This window comes from Sus scrofa, chromosome 2, assembly GCF_054392235.1.
Source record: "Sus scrofa isolate SSC_HxYL_T2T_F1_AM1 chromosome 2, Sscrofa_HxYL_maternal_Yorkshire_Landrace_v2.0, whole genome shotgun sequence".
Lineage (NCBI taxonomy): Eukaryota > Metazoa > Chordata > Mammalia > Artiodactyla > Suidae > Sus > Sus scrofa.
Genome location: NC_139384.1, coordinates 2,824,408 through 2,845,185, shown reverse-complemented (window position 1 = coordinate 2,845,185; position 20,778 = coordinate 2,824,408). Strand labels below are relative to the sequence as shown.

The following is a 20,778-nucleotide window of genomic DNA, read 5'->3' as shown; positions in this document are numbered from 1 at the left end:
GGGAGGCAGCTGGGGTTCCAGCCCAGGCGATCCAGCCCTGAGGCTACTTGTCCGAAGCACGGCCCTGCACTGCCCGGCCACCCTGGGAGCAGAGTCTGCCCTGCGCCTGGGGGGCTGGGAGGGGGGCTTCCTTCTGACAAGCACTCCCTGCAGGCCACTCGACACCTACTTCCAAGCTCTGATTCCTTTCCTTCCGGGGGACTGCGTGGCCAGGAACCACGTCCCCAGACTCCGCCCAGTGCGGCCATGTGACCAAGTCTTGGCCAATGAGATGGGAGCAGGCATCTGCTGGGCGGGGCTTCCCTTCCCCAAACCAGGCCTCCCCAGGGCATGGCCCCCTTTCTCCTCTGGATTTGTGGAAGCAAGGGGGCGGTGAGGAGAGCAGGCAGGAGCAAGGAGCCCGGCGGGTCCGGGCCCGCCATCCTGTTGGGTGGCACAGGAAAGCCCTGTGTGTTCCTGAGGGTTCTGTTCTGGAAATCAACCCAGCACCTAACTGCAATCTCGACTGCAAATACACATCTCCGGTTTAGCCTCTGACTTAGTCCCCAGCGGCCCCAGGAGACAGGCGCTGTTGTCACAGGGGAGGAAACCGAGGCACAGAGAGGTTAAGTGACGGCCCCCAGGTCACACAGAATTGAGTGATGAACTGGTTTTCAGGCTGCTCTCTCAACGTCTCTGCTGTAACCACTCAGCAGCTTCATGAGGCACATCTGTTCTACCAGGAGAAAACCAGACACGACTGCGCAGTGTCCAAGGTGCTCGGCTGGTGAGCGGCAGAGCTGGGACCCGAACCTGGCTCAAGGCATGGCACACACGGGACTGCATCCTGCCCCCCCCCCCACTTTGAATTTTTCAAGGATGCACCTTAGAGATGAGTAATCCCCTGGAGAATGTGCTTGGAGTCACTAGGGGTCGTAGGAACCCCAGACCCCAGGCTCAGGACCTCACTGGAGGATAAGCGGGACTTGCCTAGGGCCACAGTGTGGGGCCCCACCTCTGACACCTGACTCCCCAGTCGCTCCTGCCCGGGGAACCCAGCGCCTGGGACCACACCTCTGCTCTGTCCACCTCTCCGGGGCTCACCACTCTCGGGCCAGGCGAGGCTGGGGCGCTCCTGGGAAGCCGAGGAAGCCAGGTTCCTGGTCCTGCTTTCTGATCTCCACCCGCCCAGATTGGCTGGACAAATGGATAGAGCCGCTGGCTGTCAAGGAGATGGTTTCTACTCCATAGTAATCAGAAGGTTTTCTTTCTTCCTTCCTTTTTTTTTTTTTTTTTTTAAATCAGCCCAGGCAGCTTAGTGGAAGCATTTATACCAGTACACAGAGCCAGCCAGGCAGCTGAAGGGGAAATTACAGTAAATGGAGGACTCAGAGCCCGGATTGCTTCTTGTTGCTAAGCTCGGGTGCAGTGTCCATGCCAAGGAGGTCCTGCTCGTCCCCTCTGAGGGGCCGGGAGATGCCGGCACACCCTGGCCCAGTGCCCAGCGCTGGCGTAACCATGCAGCGGGACAGCGTGTGTGAAACACCTTAGGAAAGACTTTTCTGGAACCGACTCCAGCTGCCGGGCCCAGGGGGAGCAGTGGCCCTCCCGTGGAGCCCGGGGATCTGGTCAGATCCGCACCTGGCTTCCCCATCCCGCAGCCTCCACCCAACACCGGCCCCTCCAGCATCATGGCCCCCCTCCAAAGAGCACCCCCTCTGGGGTCCCGCTTGACTGCAGCCTTTCTCTGCCCGCCTCAGCGCCCAGCATGGAACCGAGGCGCAGGGCAGCCCCATTCTGGAGCCTCAACCGGGAGCACCTCTCTCCATCCTTATAACGCCCTCCCTGGCAGCAGGGTCGGGCCCCACCCCTGGGGACAGGCCTGGACAGATGAAGTTGGTGCCCAGGGGCAGCAGAGCTGGATTTAAACCCCGGAGCCGACTGGAGGCGGGAGGATTCATTTTAGTTCCTTAAAATCTTTTTTAGGGACCCTGGCAGCCGAAGCACAGGAAATAGGACACAGAGGAAAAAAAGACCTGTTGAGCTCAAGGAAACCGCCCCGATCATGTGGGCAGACAGCTGAGTCCTCCCAGCTCGGCACCGAAGCAGGCAAATCTCCAATCTCGGGCTAACTGCGGTCCAGGATCGAGGGAGCAACTGGATTCTCCCCTAGAAGGCTCGGGCGGGGTGGGGGGGCGCTCGGGGGAGGGGTAGGTGGCTCCCAGGGGTGCTAACGGATCCCACAAAGACCCACCCTGCCAGTGACCTTACAAACAGGGCCAGCCTCTCGGGTACTCATTGCCTGCAACCCACCAGCCTGTTCCTCCCCCCCAAAGATGCCCCACGCCCCTGGCAGGCCTCGGGCCAGCAGGTGTGAGGACCAGCAGGAGGACTGGGAAGGGTCCCTGGAGCCTCGACCATTCACGGCTCAGGGACACACGTCAAAGGGACACCTGGGAGGGGCTCTGCCAAGGAGACGCGTCTTATCTGACCAGGTCGCCGAGCGTCGTCCCAGCCGGAGCCCTTGAAAGCGAGTCCCGTCCTCGTCCTCTGTCCTCCGCTTCTGGGAGCGGGAGGGAGCGGCTGGTAAGAACCTCCCGTAGAAACTGAAGAAAGCGATGCCATCTGAACCCACATATGGTGTTTCCCTGTCTCAACAGTGACCACGCCAACGAAGCACAGTCCACTCGATTTAAAAAGAGAGAACTAAGAACCAAACAAGCCATGCTTTCCTTGAAGGAGGGCAGGCCGGACGGGTGGAGGGCATGCTGTGCTGGTCCGGCTGGGGGGCACTTTCTGTCCAGTTCTTTGGAGGGGGGGAGAACACACAGGAATCCTGGGCCGTCTATGCATTTGAGTCACAGCTGTTCACGACGCGGCCGTCAGGCCGCCCTTGGACCGCAGCGCTTACTAGGAATAGATGCTCCAGTTGGTTTTAACAACCCCCCCACCCCCCGCCACTCCAGGGGACTCTTGAGACGCTGGAAAGGCCCCTGGGGACTCTAACGGAGCCCAGAGTCAGATCCAGAATCCTCCCGCTGGGCTCGTCGGCTACCCTGATGTGCCCGTTTGCCTCGGGAGCTGGAGAGAGACGTGGTGGAAGCACAACCTCCAGAGATACAGTCATTCGGAAACACACCCAGCGCACAGCCACTGCCTCCCCGGCCTGCCAGCCCGCCTCCCCCAGCGCCGGCAGGGCCCACAGACCCCGCCAGCCGGCGGGTCCAGAACAAAGCCCCAGCACAGCACCCCGGAGCAGGTCCGGGAGACGGCACTGTACCTCCGAAATGAACTTTCTTCTTGAAGCGGGAATTCTCAGCCATCGTCTCCAACCTGGGTGTGACCATCTCAGTCAGGCTGGTCCATGTGGAGCCCGCGTCCACGAGGCCGGCCTCCTCTACTATTGTCTGTTAATCCGAGAGGAAAAAAAGTTGCAGCCCTCCGGGGTCGGAATGGCAGAACAAAAGGGGGGAAAAATATCAGAGGAAGAAGAAAGATGGCTCCGAGTGTTTAATCCATGAGCAAGTTCGCCGGTTCGACTTCTGGAGACCGCACGTCGGGATCGGCGGCGAATTCGGTTCTTTGACACAAGTTGTAAGCTCCGGATTACAGCCCGCATCCTTCCACTTCCCACTGTACTGGGGATGGTTTTTTTTTTCCTCCTAGTGCCGGTTTCCATGGCGATGCATCAGTCACTAGTCTAAATAAGTACGGGTGAAGGACGCCTGGAAAACCAGTGCAATTACGCATGCCATTAGTGGGGAGAGGAAAATGATTCAACCCCGCGATGAGCACGGGGCTGAGGTAACACTTAGGGGCTGCGGCTGTCCTTGTCCTGAATGTCGGCTTTCTCATTTTGCAACACAGGGTTTTTCTCGGTCTCGGCAGGTTCCGAGCCCTGCGTTCGGTGGGGTGCGCGGCCGGGCGGTGAGGTCCATGTTGGACACACCACGCTGCAGAGCCAAGGCCAGAGGGAGCGACGGCATCTCAGCGAAGGTACCTGTGGCTGGAAGCACCTGTTTGTAACTTCTGCTGGTCTGTGCATCCTGGGAGCGGGGGGAGGGGGACGGAGGGACCTGGGGTGGTCCGGAGGGATGCTGGGGGGACATCTGGTGACACCCCATGCATCCCATGTGAAGACTGGGGGTGAGAGCTCTGCAGGGCATGAGGCAAGGCTCCGGGGCTGGGGGCCGAGCCCGCCTCCTTTGCAGCCAGGCCCTCTCAGCTCCGGCTTGGGAAAGGTCGGGGTCGGGGGGAGGTAGAACGGGGCTCTCGTTCCTTCTTCACATGTGTCATCAATTTCTTTCCTTCAACAGCTGCCAGGAGCTGACTCTGTGGCCTCAGACCCCTCACCTCTCTGAGCTGCAGGCTTGCCGTTGGTCCCCAGGGGTGGTGATTCTCTGTGAACGAACGTGCCGAGATCCCGAGAGGCAGGCTGTGCGGCCAGGCGACTGCCCGGAGCCAGGTCCCCGCTCTGCCCCGACCAGCTGTGTGGCCCAGGTCCAGCCTCTGATTTGTCAGAGGAGGATAATCACCAAGTATCTTAAGTTAATTTTCAATTACTCCAACCAGTGACTTAACGAAGTGAATAATTAATATGTAAGTTATTCCAACAGGATGTTAGTTGTTACAAGGTTGTTAATCCTTTTATTTCATGCTCATGTGAAGAGCGCAAAACTCTACCTGCAGGCTGCTGTGGCTCAAGGCTGCCTGCTTCGAGGTATGACTCATCCTTTGAGTCCTATTCACCCACCCGTGTCGGAATAAATGCCCCACAGAGACTGAGAGATAGGACATTGGCCCAGAGAGGCCAAGGGAATGACCTAAAGGCACACAGCCGGGTAAAGGCGGGCCTGGGCCTGGCACCGGGCCTCTGGACCCAGCCCCATGCCCATCCAGGGTCCCCAGATCCCGCCTTGCTCTTTGGTGAACTGTGGGGATGAAGAAACGCGGGCTTCATGGCTACGCAGGGAAACGTGAGGCTCTGACTGGGTTCCCTAATCGGATTGGAGCGGTTCCTAATCCTGCTCCCTGCGGCCCAGAGCCCCCCCACCCCCCAACGCACCCTGACTGGGCTCCGGGCAAAGTAGGGGGTCACAGAAATAGCCTGTGCCTGGCAAGTGGGAGGCCCAAGGGCTGCCACCGCCACTCTCCAGGAGGGACCTAGTGGGAGGCAGCAGTGGAGACAGGAGGGTAAAAATAGCACTCATTTTCCACTGCAGCCCGGCCCCCTGCTCCACGCCGTGCACGCGTCCCCCGCCCCTGGGGGCTCCATAGCGCGTGTCCTTGGAGGCGCCCTGTCCCTCCCGGAGGCTGATGGCAGCGGGCGCCTGCACAGGAAAGGGGAGCGGGGGGTGGACGAACCCTGGGCGGGCCCCTCCTGAGCCGTGACCTTGGGCAAGTTTCTTGCCCTTTTTGAGATTCAGCATCGGGAAAAATGGACCAGCAGGAATGCGTCTTCTTGGGAGGACTAACTAAAACCCGGGCAACGGCTGGGAGGTGGCTCCACGTAGGCAAAGGCCAGTCTGACCGGCGTCCCTGTGTCCCCAGGCCTGAGCCCCACAGATGTCCCTGTGTCCCCACCAAATGCACTGCGTAAACCCTGAAGTTTTGCATCTGCGTGTGTACAGGTGCAAAACTGTACACCCGGTCTGCACCTGCGTGTGTCACCCTGGGCCACACCCACCAAAGACGGACGTGGCCCCAGGGTGACACACGTAGCCACAGACCAGGACCCTCCTGCTGACGCCTCCAGAGACGGCAGAGTTAGCTCCACCCCTGGTGGTCACGGCGGCTGGGGTCTGCACCCTCCGCTGACGCCTACGGGTCACAGGTCACGGGACTTTAGGGTCTGCAGCCCCCCCTCAATGCCCACGGGTCACAGGATTTTAGGGTCCGTACCCCTCCCCCGACACCCATGGGTCACGGGGCTTCAGGGTTGTCCCTGAAGCTCTTGGAGCCGCATCTTGACCTGAATCAAGTCCTCCTCCTCAAATGCCTGTGCTGCAGCCTCCCCCACCCCGTGGGAGGCCGTTTGTGGGTGACTAGGGCTGGAAGAGGTCATGAGGGTGGAACCTCCCGGCCCCGGAATGAGTGTCCTTACAAGGAGAGGGAGAGACCCCAGCTCCCGCCCTGCGAGGGCGAGAAGACGGCCGCCTGCGCACCCAGAGGACAGGCCTCTCCAGAGACAAACCCGGGGCCCGGACCTTGGCCTCCGGCCCCAGGACCACAAGAAGGAAGGGGCTGCGGTGTGAGCCCCGGTCGGCGGCCTAAGCAGGTGAGACCGCGTGTTCCTGCCTCCATGAGGTGGGGATGGACAAGGCTCTGAGCCTCGGGGGACGGAGAGGGAGCCACGGGGTGGCTATGCAGCCCCAAGAGCCCTCGGTTGCCGCGCCACCAACAGAACAGCTAGACTCTGCGTCCATCACCCCACGGAGCTTCCCTCCCGGGAGGGGACTGAAGACGCAAGAGGTGTCTGCTGCCCTCGGCCGAACACCTGCCTCTAATCACTTAGAACCCAGCAGGCCTGACGTTGTGTGTTCACACAAATATGCACACACACACATGCACACACACACAGCGCGGGAAGAATTACCGAAGACAATCTAAAACTCACAGCTTCTTTGCAGCACCTGAAGGGGCCCAGCACACGCTCCTTAGACCCCGGCCCTCCTTCTGCCCGGCACGGCGGGGACGACACTGGACTCCTCCCTGACCCCACTGGGCACCTCCTTCTGCACCGTCGGTACCCAGGACGTAGGGATTCTTCTGCTCGCCACGCACAGACTGCATCTCCCAGGTCGGCCCTGTGCTCTGCCTGGGAGGGCCCAGCATCTCTCCTGCATCCCACTGGCACATGTCACAGCCCGTAGGTGTGGCGTGTAGGGTTTCCCCGACTGGGAGCTGCTCACAGGCACACAGGTGCTCTCCTGCCTCTGAGGCTCCATCCCAGCATCCAGCACAGGCTCAGTTCTCAATGAGTATCCGTCCACTGGGTTTAATAAGCGAACCGGAGTTATATGCAGGAGTTACATCGAGGGAGGCTGTGTGTAAAGGAGCAGGCATTGGACAATAGGGAGTGGTGGGGTCTGGGGCCAGGTCGTGCAAATCCTACTTTCCAGGCAAGCGTGGTTCTCTCTGAATGTAGCTGCAGGTGGGGTTGGGCTCTGGGTGCCTCTTTGCAAGCAGCAGGGCACCCCCGGTGTTTTGGGGGGCAGTCCTGTGTCCTCGGGTGGTCTGGAGATCCACCATCCCGATGCTGGGAAGGTACTACGAGCATGCGCTGGAAGGGCTGGGGTGTCGTCAGTGCCCCCAACTCCAGATGAACAGCAGACCCCCCCCCTTTTTTTTCCTGGCGGCGCCTGTGGCATGCAGAAGTTCACAAGCCGAGGATCAAACTCGAGCCACAACAGTGACACCAGATCCTTAACCCACAGAGCCACCAGGGAACTCCCAGAAGACCTTCTTAAAACTCTGAACTCAGAACCCACACAGCCATCACACGAGACCTGGTACTTTGGGTGTGGATTCTCCAGCAACGCCAGCACCTTCAACATCAAGGGAAGGGTATTCTTTATTCTGTGGAGCGATCGGTGACACCCCCGCGGCAGGGACTCGCAAGGTGTGTGGTGTACCAGGCGGCATCTGGGGCGCCACGGCGATTCCCCAAGCGGTGCGTCCGTCTAACTAGTGTTTTATGGCCTGGGGGTCCCCACCTAAATGACCCTCCCCCTCATCACGGGCCCTTTCATGCCCCCCGCCACCACAGCACAGATGTGCACTTGTTCTTGAATCCTGCCACCCCCTCTTCTGCACCCTGGGGTTGCGGGGGGTAAGAACATTGCATGTTGCGGACCCCCACGCCGCGCCGCTCTGCACGTCCCTGGCAGGAAGCCCTCACATGCCCCGAGGCATGCCTCTTGGCTCTCCCAGCTGCCCTAACCCAGGGGCCGTGGTGGCCTCTTGCGATGACCTGTGTCTGGGTGACGTCACCGACCCTCTTCTGTCCCTTCCAGTCCTTTGAAGCCAATTTCCTGGCTTCCATCCCCCTGTTTGAAGCACCTGCAAAGGTGTTTGATCCTACCAGGCACTGACGGGCAAAGGGTGTGATGCTAATTTTTTGGAATGATGTGTACGGTGGTTTTAATGTAAGAATTTCACTTGAGATACAAGGGGTCTTGCACATAACTGTTTTCCAAGATGCCTCTTATCACTGAGAACCTCAGAGATGCTGCAAGAGATGCTTTCCGAAAGGGGTGAGAACCACTGAGCCAGAAACACGCGTCAAAACCTCACCTCCCGCCCCACGACCCCTCAAAGGCTCATGGCGCTTTAACCTGGGGAGTCAGTCAAAGAATCTCTTCGCTCACAAGCAGGACTGATGACGGAAGCGGCAGCAGGATACAATGCGCTCTGGAAGATTCTGAGCCTCCTGACAAAGAGGTTTTGGAAAAACCAAAGCTTTGCAAAGGACACCACGTACTCAGAGAAAAACCCCACCACTGACACTGAAGAAACCCCAGCTCTCACTTTTCCATTTGGCCTTCTCTGTCTCTCGCTTTTTTTGAGGTCGCACCCACAGCACGTGGAACTTCCATAAGGAATTTCCTGGGCCAGGGATTGAATCTGAGCTGCAGCTGTGACCTCTGCTGCAGCTGCGTGAACCCTGGATCCTTAACCTCCTCTGCTGGGCTGGGGATCAAACCCACATCTCTGCAGTGACTGGAACTGCCGCAGTAGGATTCTTAACCCACTGTGCCACAGTGGGAACTCTCCTAGTTTCCTTCTCTCGATAGGACTTTTTACAAAATAGCATCAGACCCCACTGGGGGTTAAAGATATGCTAATGGCCCCTGTGGCAGACAGGCTGTGCAGTGTCCTCAGGGACCCCGTCTCCCAGTGACAGTCCTCCATGTGAGTGTGGGGGCGGGACCTGGGGCCTGCTTCTAACCCGAGGAATAGGGCCAAGGGGACAGGGCGTGTGTCATCACAGGACTGTCGCATACGAAACAGTAGTGTCTTTCTCACCGGCATCTCTCTCTCCCCACCCTCCTGTGTTGGTGGGACGAAGCAGGTGATCAACTTCGGGGGTCCCTCTTGGGAGGAACTGGGGGTGGCCTCTGCCTGCTGAGGGGGGCCTGCAGCCTCCAGGCAGCAAGAAACTGCAGCACGTAGTCCTGCAAAGCCAGGGGAACTCGATTCTGCTGACGACTGGAAGGGATCCTTCTGCAGTCACTCTTTTGGCTGAGGACGCAGCCCGGCCACCACGCCAGGAGAGGAGCCAGCGGAACCCAGCCCCGCCCCCCACCCCCTGACCCAGGGACGGTCACATGCCTGGGGCAAACCTCTCGGTTCGCAGTGACACCGCCCCACAACAGCAGGTCATCAATAAAACGCCACGCGTTCAGAGTCCAGAGCCATACTGGGTACCCACGCTGGGGCAACATGACACAGACGTTCCGTGGGGAACATACTCTCCTCCAGACGCCGGGAAGTGCGGGGACGACGGGGAGGGAGACGGTCAGAGGGAGACGCGAAGAAAAGCTAAGAGAGAAGCAAAGGGAAGCGCCCCCGAGGGGTGGTTTACTGAACAGCTAGGATGCGCCAGCCGCCGCCCCGCGCTGCGCTGAGCACACTGGGGGCAGAAACAGCGCACAGCACCTTCCTACAGCCTAACCCCGGCCCGGTCCATGGACGGGTGGAAAAACCCTAAACACACACCCAACCCTGGACTCCTCATCAAGAGGTGGGTCCTGTAGGCCCTGAAGTTCATTCTTTTCTTTCCTTTTTTTGCCTTTTTAGGGCCAAACCCGGGGCACGTGGAAGTTCCCAGGCTAGGGGTCGAATTGGAGCTGTAGCCGTCAGCCTGCACCAGAGCCACGGCAATGTGGGATCAGAGCTGCATCTGCGACCCACACCACAGCTCACAGCAATGCTGGATCTTTAACCCACTGAGCGAGGCCAGGGATCGAACCCAGAAACTCACGGACAATATGTTGGGTTTTCAACCTGCTGAACCACAAGGGGAACTCCCCGAAGACCATTCTTACGCTTGGTCAGTGAACAAAGACTCAGTCAGGGAATGGGTTTGTGTGTGTATGTGTGTGTGTACATGCGCGTGCATTTACGAACACACACAAACCTTCCCAAGCACCACCACTGCCAGAAGAATGCTTGGACTGAGCGTCCTTCTCAGAATCTTTCTGGATCTTAGCTGGGCCGTCTTCTCCTCGGAGCACATAACATGTTATCCTTTGAGAAATTCAGACGACATGTAATTCTCAGGATGCAAGAAATGGCTTCTTGCTGGCTGCTGTCAAGCTCCCCTCCCCAGAGCCATGCTGGGGCCCCCCGGGTCAGGTCCCATCTGGGCGGCCCCCGAGCCCAGACACCAGTCCAGAGGCGGCGGGGATGCAGGCTAACTCTGGGTCTAGAGAAGCCAAGCACTCACTGTTTGCAGCAGAAACCTCTCACGATCTAAGGAGCTGATCAGGCGGGGGTCACCGGCCAGGCGGGCGGAGGGGACCGTGTGTTTACGCCCATGCACCCCCACAGGGAAGCCATTCAGACAGAAGGAGTTAAGGGACAGAAAGCAAAAACCCGCTCCTCCACATAGGTCAGTCCCAAGGCAAGGACCCCAACACGTGCTGAGTGCCAGCTGTCATCACGGAACCGAACTTGGGTCCATTCGCCTGTGCAGAAGAAGCCAATCTACTGACACCAGGTCTGGTGACGGAAAGCAGTGTTTATTGCAGGCGCCCAGCAAGGAGAACGGGCAGCTGGTGCTCCAAGGACCTGAACTCCCTGGAGGCTCTGGGGGAGGCTTTTCAAAGGCAGGTGAGGGAGGGGGTCTCGGGCTGTGTGCTCGGCTCGGGGACAGTTCTCTGACGGGCTGGCGCTGAGGTCGCAGGGTTCGGCAATCTCAGGCTTCCACCTTCCCGTTCCAACTGGTCTGGGGCCTAGGTGCTGGCGGCCAGCAGCTTCCCTCTGGCGGGAGTCTGGTTTCTGTAAAAACAGCTTAGGAATGTGCATCAGACATTGGCATCTTGAACTTTAGGGGGGAACGTCAGGTCCTGCGCTCCCGCTTTACGGCTCATCTACCGTTCGCATTGTAACCAGCTCTCCTGCTGGACTGCGGCCTCTGTCTCTGCATGTTCTCACTTCTTGGTTCTTTAGCCCTTGGGCCACACTTGCTGACACTCAGGGAAGGTTCAGGAGAGTGACTCTTTTCTTTTTTTTTTTCCTTTTTATGGCCCCACCTGCGGCATAGGGAAGTTCCTGGGCTAGGGATCAAACCGGAGCTGCAGCTGCCAGCCTCCGGCCCCACCAGATCTGAGCTGCACCTGCGACCTGTGTCCCAGCTTGCAGCAGCACCAGAGCCTGAACGCACTGAGCGAGGCCAGAGCGCGAACCCGCATCCTTATAGACATGATGCCAGGTTCTTAACCCGCTGAGCCACAACGGGAACTCCCAAGACTGATGTTCTTAAGCGAGAGGTGGGAGACGTGCAGGGGGCTGTTGTCGAGAAAAGCCTGTCTGGGGACTGCTTGGTTTCACTAGGTGTCATGTGCTTTCACGGTTAAGAACCTAAAAGAAAATACTATGTTTGGGGGAAACGGTGCTTTAAAGCGTGATTCTTTGGAGGAAAAAATCCTTAAGCTCATGTCAAGGCGGTCATTAGCCTAAATAACACAGGCGAAAACGAATGCTGCGGAGTGAACTGAAGGGAGTGATTTTTTTTTAACCGCAGAATTTCAGTGAGTAAATGTTTTCCCACAAAATTCATAAATGCCACTAACACCCCAAACCAGCAACATTTCACTTATCTGCAGCTGGTTCTGTGTCATATTTAACGTGAATCATATTGCAACATTTGGGGACTATTAAAAGCTGAGTTCGCAGGAGGAATTTCCTCGGATGTCAGGGTAGGAGTGGAGCACTGGGGGCTTTGCCAGCGCACGGTGGCCCGGAATGACCCCCCCCACCCACCCCCGGCCCCGCCCCGGGGGGGGCCTTCTCTGGCGGACCTGTCACGGCCGCCACCAGCTGGCTGGAGCACTGGGCTAATGGGGTCAGAGCGAGACCCCGACGCCCAAAGGCACATGGCGGGCTGCATCAGTCGGACCTGTGGGCTGCTCTATACAGGCTCACCCAGGTGCAGGCCACTGTCCCACAAGGGTGCGGAGCGAGGAGATGGGTCAGTATCAGCGCAGACCTCTCCGGGTCAACAACAGCCAGGGTGGTCAGCTACCAAGGCCTGCTTCCTGCCAGTGCACAGCGGGCACCCTACATATCTGTCCCCCATCTTCACCGACTCTCCTGGCGCCCTCTGCAGACAACTGGAGGGTGGGGGAGGTACCCAAGGAGGCGTGGGGAAGACGCCAGGCACCCCTGGGCACAGCATCTGTGCCCATCTTCACGAGCACCCAAGGTGGGCTTGGTCTTATCACTGGTCCCATCTAACAGCTGATGTGGCCACCCGCCAAGGGCCACGCGCCCACGTGGGCGTGTGTGAAGTCACACAGCGGTGGCAGGGCTGGGGCCCGACTCAGGCTGGTCGGCTCCACGTGTTTTCTCCAAGCTTGGATGAGCCCCTCAGCGCTGTGCTGCTTTTGAGTCTGTGGGGGCTTTAAATGCCCCTCCCCACCCTGCTGGGATGGGTGCCTCTCCTTTGTGAAACCTTTCCCAGACTCTAACACACAAGGCAGGTATGGGCAGAGGCCCACTCTGCTCCTGCTGGCATTGTGGGGGGGCCTGGGCTCCCAGGGCTGGGGAGATGCCCTCAGCCGTCTCGGAGGTGGTGAGAGCAGAGGTCCAGCTACCAGACGGGCCCAGGCCCCTGTGGCCAATCACGCCAGCCCACCAGAGCTGGGGGAGCCTGTGTGCCAGGCTCTGGGTGGGGGCTGGAGATGCAGGGTCCCATTTGGCTGGGGGTGGGGACAGGTCAAATCATTCACTCCCTGGGAATCAGGGCTTGAGGAGAGGTGTGAACAAAAGCAGCGCGGCACAGGGTCTCTGTCCGCGAGGCTCACAGGAGGTTTTCAGAGAAGAAGACGGGTGGCAGCTGGCTGTGGCAGACTATTGGCAAAAAGAGCTGCAAGTACTGCCCTCCCTGCATCCATGCCCACTTGCCATGTGACACTGAACTCCTCCTACGGAGAGACCAGGTCTGTGTGCCCATCCCCTGAATCTGGGCTGGCCCCGAGACCCTGACCAGGAGAACAGAGTGTCGGTGACACTGTGCCAGTTCTGAGTCTACACTTCCAGGGGCCACCCACAGCCATCGGCCAATAAGCCTGTGCCAGCTCAGCATCTCCCCCACCCCAAACCTGCTAATTGTTTACCAACTGCCGTTACAGACATAAAAATGGCAGAAGGTCCCAGAAAAGCCCAGCCGAATCTGCCAATTTACAGAGGCCTGAGATTGATGGTTATTTTCAAGCTGCTAAGTTTGGGGGCAGTTTCTTATGCAGCAGCTGCTGACTGTTGCACCAGCGACTTGAATTTCTGCAAAGCCATGCCATCACTTAGCGTTGGTTTCATGTTCTAAACACAGAGGACAAGTCTTGCCCCTTTCATGGAGCACATGCCTGATGGTGCAAAAATGCGCTATGCGTCTACAGGTGCAAGGTGACCCAGGGATGAAGCACCAGCATTAGAAGGACGGTCCAGAAAACTCAGAGTGGGCGCCTGCTAGTGCTTCATATGTAAACCACCACATTCAGTGTCTGTTTCCAGACACGGAGCTACCTGCGGGGTCTGCTGTGGGGATGCTGGGTCTCCATGGGCTTCCGGGTCCTTCCCAAGGCTTTCCTGTTGCTAAGGTGGCGGCGGGTTATGTGTTTTACGATGTAAGAGGCACCGAGGCGGAGCAGGCAGCACTCCAGGGGCTGGGGTCTGGCATCATGGGGAAGGTGTCGGGCTTCAGCTCTAAGACAGAATCCCAGCCACTTCGCAGTTCCTGCTCTTGGGCAAGAGTGTTCCCCTTGTGGTCTCCTTGCTCGTAAGATGCACGCCACCATCCCGGCCCCGCACCCCACCCCCCGTGGGGCAGGCCGGAGGTGGAGACAGGAAACCCGGGTCAGCATTCTGGGCCACCCTGAGTGATGCCTCTGCATAAATGACCTTCTGCGGTCCCAGAAAGGTCAGCTGTGCCCACAGACGTGCCCGGCAGAAGCCAACGACCGTTCCACGGTGCTGATCCACCGCGCTGTCCCATGGAGGCCGCGGGCTGCTCTCACGTCTGTGCACAACCATTGACACGAACAAAAGAGAACCCACAAAGCCACAGGGTGCGTCTCTTCACGAGGAAAGAAGGCAGGGAGGCCTTCTGACCATTTTGTTGGCTATTTTTCACAAGTTATTTACAAGGTTTCCGCTGTGTTTACTGTGCTGTGCAGGGGAGGCTTTAAATAAGGAGAATAAATGATACGCGAGCATTCATCTCAGGGCTGGAGCCGGCAGGTGTGCTGTGGAGCCCGCACGCCACTCCGGCTCCGTTTACCATCGCCATAGAGACCGAGCTGGGCAGAGAGGGCAGCGCCTGGTAACCAACACAGGGACGGATGCTCTCCATTCGGTACCCAGCCAGTGCCCAGGGCACTCCATCCGCTCGCCGGGGACAGGGCAGGGCCACATGCTTCCACAAACACAGCTGGGACTTGGCGGGAGCCACATGGCAGCACACAGCCTTCTGCTGGGATTAGTGAGGGGGCACCCATTCCCTCAGCCAGCGGGCTGGTCCCAGGCACCCTGGTTCCGGGGCCACTGCACTCAATTCATCTGGTACAGGGCGGCCCCTCCCAACTGCCAATTAACTCAAGACACCCTGGCAGCCTGCCCCCTGCCTGTTCCCTGTCCAGATGGGCTGTTAGGCAGACGCCGCGCCAGTCCCCAGGGCTCCCAGGAACCCAGCGTGGAAACCAGGGCTCCGGGGCATCTGGGCAGAAGGGGAGAGCTCGTTAGCTCGTTAGCTCAAATGGAGGGAATGGCTTTACACCCAATCAACACATCTGTCTGGAAACAAGGCTGAGACAAACACGCCCTTCCGGAAGGCAGATGCTGTATGGCCTTCGCCTTGTCCGAGATGCTATATTCCAGAGACCAACTCAGGCTTTCTTTGTCATCAAATTTCCTTTTTTAAAAAATTGTAGTTGATTGACAACGTTGTGCCAATTTCCATCCAGAATAGGGACCCAGTCATACCTACATACGTGTACACTTTCCTTTCTTACCTTCCGTCCTGGTCTCTCCCAAGAGACTGGATAGATGCCCTGTGCTGTACAGTAGGACCTCACGGCGGATCCATTCTAAATGGAATAGTTCGCGGAGTGTCCCCTGGTGGCGCAGGGGAAATGAATCTGACTAGTATCATGTGGATGCGGGTTTGATCCCTGGCCTCGCTCAGTGGGTCGGGGATCCAGTGTTGCAAGGAGCTGCGGTGTAGGTTGCAGATGTGGCTTGGATCCTGCGTGGCTGTGGCTGTGGTGCAGGCCGGCAGCTGAAGCTCCAATTCAACCCCTAGCCTGGGAACCTCCATATGCTGTGGGTGTGGCCCTAAAAAGCAAAATACATACATACATACATAAATACATAAATAAATAAATGTAATAGTTTGCATCTACCGACCCCCAAACTCCCCATCCATCCCACTCACTCCGGTCTCCCCCTTGGCAACCACGAGGCTGTTCTATGTCCGTGAGTCTCTTTCTATTCTGGAGATGGGTTCATTTGGGTCATATTTTAGATTCCACGTGTAAGTCATATAATATATACTTGTCTTTCTCTTTCTGACTTACTTCACTTAGTATGAGAATCTCTAGTTGCATCTATGTTGCTGCAAATGGCATTATTTCATTCTTTTTTATGGCTGAGTCGTATTCCACTGCATATATGGACCACATCGCAATCCCTTCATCTGTCAATGGGCATTCAGGTTGTTTCCTTGTCTTGACTATTGCGAATGGTGTGTCTTGTTGAGTTAGGGTTTTGTCTGGATACACGCCCAGCAGTGGGATGGCTGGATCATAGGGTAACTCTCTCCCCTTAGCTTTCTAAGGCACCTCCATGCTGTTTTCCAGAGTGGCTGTACCCACTTAAATCCCACCACCAGTGCAGGAGGGTTCCCTCGTCTCCATACCCCCTCTAGCAGGTGTCGTTTGTGGACTTGTTAATGATGGCCATTCTGACAGGCGTGAGGCGGTGCCTCGCCGTGGTCTTGAGCTGCGTTTCTCTACTCCTTAGAGACGTGGGGCATCTTTCCATGGCCTACTGATCATCTGAGTGTCAGGCCTTCTCCAAAGGAAAACAAAACCAGATCCAGAGGCTCTGAATTTCATTCACCCGGCACCCCCTGTGCCCCCTCTGATGAAACACGACACTCAGTTGAGGAAGCGAGTGCCCTCCAACTTTCCCAGAGGCAGAAAGCCAACTGGGGTTTCTAGGGCCTGAGGAGGCGGGGGAGTGACTGATGACAGGTGCCATCTCATGCTCAGTGGGACGGATGAGAAGGCCTGGGAACTAGGTGGCAGGGATGGTAGCACAGTTCTGTAAATGCACCAACTGCCACGGAATTGTGCACTTTCAAAGCACGATTAGGAAGGCATTTGAATTGCATCTCAGTACTTGTCACAGAAAAGCAAAAGACGGTGTGGGTGCCTGCGCCCTGTGGCCTGTATCCCAGTCCTGCCCCCCCCACCACGGTCAGCGGTGAGACTTTGGGGGAGCCAGTCGGCCTCTCCATGCCTCGATTTTCTCATCTGTAATGGTACCCACCCCATGCAGATGTGCGGCCCTGCAAAGAGCTGCAGTGGCTTCATCCTAGATGCTCCATTCCTGGCGCTCTTATCATTAATGCTATTTGCAGCCTTAAAACTGAGCAGAACCCCAGGGCCTTCCCAGCACACACACCCTCCCCATGTCCTCTGCCTGCATCTCGTCTGTGGAAGAACTTCAGCCAAAGAATACACTGAATCAGAGAAGTGAGAAAACGCAGAGGAGAAGCAGTTAAACAGGACAACACAACAATCGTTTAGTCATTAAGCAAAAACCAAGAACCTTCGGTTCCTCCTCCAGGGCTAGAGTTAAGATTTGGAGCCGCATCCTTTGCACTGTTCTGTAGGCACTGAAACCCCCACCACAGGGAAGAAGTTAACTGCATGATGAGCAGACTGTAGCCAGGACATCAGCTGCCACAATTCCAAGAAATGGCCTCAAAGACATGGGAACAAATCAACCCTGGACCTAAAGATTAGTTGTACTTAAAACAATCAAGCTGATGTGGATGAGACACCATGTGACCAATTGCAAGATGACTGTCAGAGCCGACCGTGCTGTCCTGCACGTGGGCCCCTCCCTCCACCTACGCAGCCCTGAAACTCCCCTTTAAAAGCTCTTGTCCTCTGACCGGCAGCAGGAGTTGGCTTTTGGACATGAGTCCGCCTTCTCCCCTGGTTGCCGGGCTCCTGAACAAAGCAACTTTCCCTTTCTGCCCACACTTGCCTCTTGAGGACTGGCTTTGGAGGCGTGAGCAGCAAACCAGAGTTCTGTAACAGCCTGAGGCCCCTGGACCTGAGATGGGATGCATCCCCTCTCCATGGAGGCCCCTAAATCCTTTGGAACAGCAAGCACTCTGCAGCCTTTGTCGACAAACCCCCAAGCTGCTCATTCCCTCCCCAGTGTGATGGGCTCCCCACGCCCTCTGCACCTGCAGAGCCCGTGGGTCCAATCCCCTCCAGGATGTGGCTGCAGCAGGAGGCTCCTGCTCCCCAGTCACTTGAGACCCAAGCTCCCTTGTCCCCATGTCCTCGTCCTGCTCACACTCCCATTTCTCCTTCCAAGAGTGACCTCTGCTCGCTCTGTCCAGATTCTCTCCCCTCGATCTCCTTTCTTTCGGTTATTTTTGTTGTTGCTGAGGTGAAAGTCACATATGGCGACGCTTAAACAACACAGGTCTGAGCAGGACCACGTACATGTGTGTTTCTTTCATGAAACGAGTCGTACGGGATGACGCCATCCACAGCTAGCTGGATGTGGAACCAGGGCTACAGGAGGATGGCTCTAACGCTACACGTGGGTTTTGACAGGGGGACTGGCACCCCTAATGCCCTCGCTGTTCAAGGGTCAACTGTAATAGAAAATGGGACATCCCAGAGTCTAGTGCGGTGGCATTCGGTGCATCCGTGCCTGTGCCGTCACCACCTCTACCAAGTTTCAGGGCGTTTCTGTCATCCCAGAAAGAAACAAATGGTGGACCCACCACAGTCACTCCTTGCTGGGGACTGAACTGTGTCCCCTGCCCCCCACATGCATCTGTTCAAGTCCCAACCCCCAGTGTGACCGCACCCAGGTGGGCCCTGCGGAGGAGGTCAAGGGAGGGTGTAAGGGTGGGGCCGAGTCTGTTAGGAGAGGTGTCCTCATGGGAAAGGAAGGAACAGCAGGTCCTCCCTCCAGGCACACGCGGGAGAGGCCGAGTGAGGAGCCAGTGAGAAGGTGGCCGTCTACAAGCCGGCAAAAGAGCACTCACCAGGAGCCGTGTCTGCCAGCGCCGGGATCACGGACTTCCAGGCTCTAGCTGGGAGAGGTAACACGTGTGGTGTAGCTGCCCGCCTGCCCTGTTTGGTTTCAGCAGCCTGAGCTGACCAAGACGCTCCCCACCCCTCCTCCTCAGCCCCTGGCAGCTACCCATCTATCTGTACGGATCTACCTACATGGAACGTTCGTATAAATGGGACCATACGATATGGGGTATTTTATGCCTGGCTTCTTCTACTCTGGGTCAAGTTTTGATTATTTATTTATTTTGCTTTTTAGGGTTGCACCTGCAGCATATGGAGGTCCCCAGGCCAGGGGTCGAATCAGAACTGTAGCCACCAGCCTACGCCACTGCCACAGCAATGTGGGATATGGGCTGCGTCTGTGACCTACACCACAGCTCATGGCAACGCCGGATCCTTAACACACTGAGTGAGGCCAGGGATCGAACCCGCGTCCTCATGGATGCTAGTTGGGTTTGCTAACCACTAAGCCATGACGGGAACTCTTTTTTTTTTTTTTCTTCAAAACAAGATTTTGCATCAGCTCCTGCCAAGGCGCCCAGCGGCATCCATGATGCTGAAGGTCAATGTGTGGTCTTGCTGACACCGTCCCCCTTTCTCCGTGGACACACTCACTGGGCTCCACCGTGGTGCCCTGCTCTCACCCAGGAGCCATTGCTAGAAAGCCTGACCACCACGTTGCTTCTCTGCTCAAACCCTCGAACAGCCTCATGGGCCAGAACAAAACCCAGGGTCCGTGCTGTGGCCCACAGGCCTTCCGGAGCCCATCCCACAGCGAGCTCCCCTCTCCCCACCATGCTACTGTCCTGAGACACAAGCCCACACCTGCTGCAGGGCCTCTACACCTGCTGCTCCTGCTGGGAACACCCTTACCCCGTGTTCACGTGGCTCGCCCCCTCATTTCCTTTGGGTTGAATACCCCATCTCAGCGTGGTCATCTGTGGCCTCGCTTTTCACAGCCTGCCCCTCCACTCCCCAGCACTCCTGACCCCAAAACGTGGCTCTGTCCCCTAGCGGTTGTCATTTCCCTGCTTGCTTCTGGGACAATGTCAGGCGCAGACAGCCTGCACTAGCAGGTCTTTGCTGAATGAAGGAATCTGAGCGTCCCTGTGTGTCAGATGCTGTGGATGCAGAGATAGCTAAGCCAATCCAAGGCACAGGCTGGGGGGAGACAGACACGGAACAGATCGGCACAACAGAATGGGCGGGGCTGTGGCAGGGAGATGTGCTGTGCCCTGTGGGGCAACCGAGAGCGCCCAGAACCAGAGAGAAGGGGCTCTCCCTGCTAGGTCGTGCAGGGTGAGTAGGAGTTTGCCAGGTAGACAAGTGAGGGAAGGGCATCAGAGGCAGGAGGAATAGCACAAGCAGAAACCCAGAGGTGTGAAAAACTGGGCACATTTTCACAAGGCAGGGAGTCGAGGGGCTAGTATTAGTGGCAATAACCATCGTGCCACCGTGGATCGCCTCGCCAGCGCTCATCCCAGCCCCCCGTGGTGGGCATAATGACCACCTGTGTTTCAGACGGGAAAACGAGACTCTGAGAGGGTCTGTCCCCTTCTGGAAGTTTCCCAACTGCTGGAAGCAGAGCTGGGATTGGAAGCCGGGGCCTGGGCTGGCCAGCACAGGGTCTGGAAGTGAGGGTGCTGCTGGCTGTCAATACAGTTTTATTGGAACGTGGCCACCCCCATTTGCCACGGACTGTGGGTCACTTTTGCGCAAGGGGGTGGCTGCCTCAGACAGCCTGCCGCCCGCAGGGACAGATCTGGACTCCCAGGCCCTTCAAGGCACGCTTTGCGGAGCCCTGGCCAGGGGACAGAGATATGGGCGGACAGGCAGGTCTGGGGGGTGCTCTGGAGTGGGCTCCAGGCAGTGGCGGGGGGCGGGCGGGGAAGGGGGAGGTGAGGAGGGGTCAGGGTGGGGGTGTGGGGGATGAGAGGAGAAACACAGGCTCTCGGAGGTGGGAGGGTGACCCTCCAGCACTTACTGGTGCTCTTCTGGACCTGGCCTGCGCCTGGCCAGGGGGACAGAGACAAGAGCAGACGGCGTGCTCGCCACGGATGTGCTCAGGGCAGAGGGTGGGAGGGGCCGAGCGGGAGGAGCGAGAGGAAGAACCAGCCAGAGCTGGGGGGTCACTGCCGGCGGGGGAGGCGGGCCAAGGGGAGGGAGACCTCGGGCGCGCTGGCTGGGGAGGCGGTTGGCACAGAGACCCCACCCCACAGCCCCGCGGATGGAGCGTTTGCTAATA

General features: G+C 57.9%; 1 protein-coding gene and 1 long non-coding RNA gene across 20 annotated transcripts in view; one reads left to right on the top strand and one right to left on the bottom strand.

Moving 5' to 3' along the window:
- The window catches only part of SHANK2 (SH3 and multiple ankyrin repeat domains 2), a 513,576-nt gene that overhangs the window by 201,507 nt on the left and 291,291 nt on the right, over positions 1-20,778 (bottom strand). The window contains exon 1 of one of the 19 annotated variants that reach the window (XM_085010465.1): positions 3,260-3,616. The exons of the other annotated variants lie outside the window; for them this stretch is intronic. Coding sequence (XP_084866591.1) covers positions 3,260-3,326 — 67 coding nt within the window. The 5' untranslated portion in view covers positions 3,327-3,616. Of the gene's footprint in view, positions 1-3,259; positions 3,617-20,778 lie in introns of those variants that run through there. 19 annotated transcript variants of the gene reach the window in all.
- Positions 3,670-4,431, top strand: LOC102159641 (uncharacterized). Its single transcript, XR_301540.4, has 3 exons — positions 3,670-3,783; positions 3,868-3,975; positions 4,296-4,431. It is a non-coding gene; the product is annotated as an uncharacterized LOC102159641 (long non-coding RNA).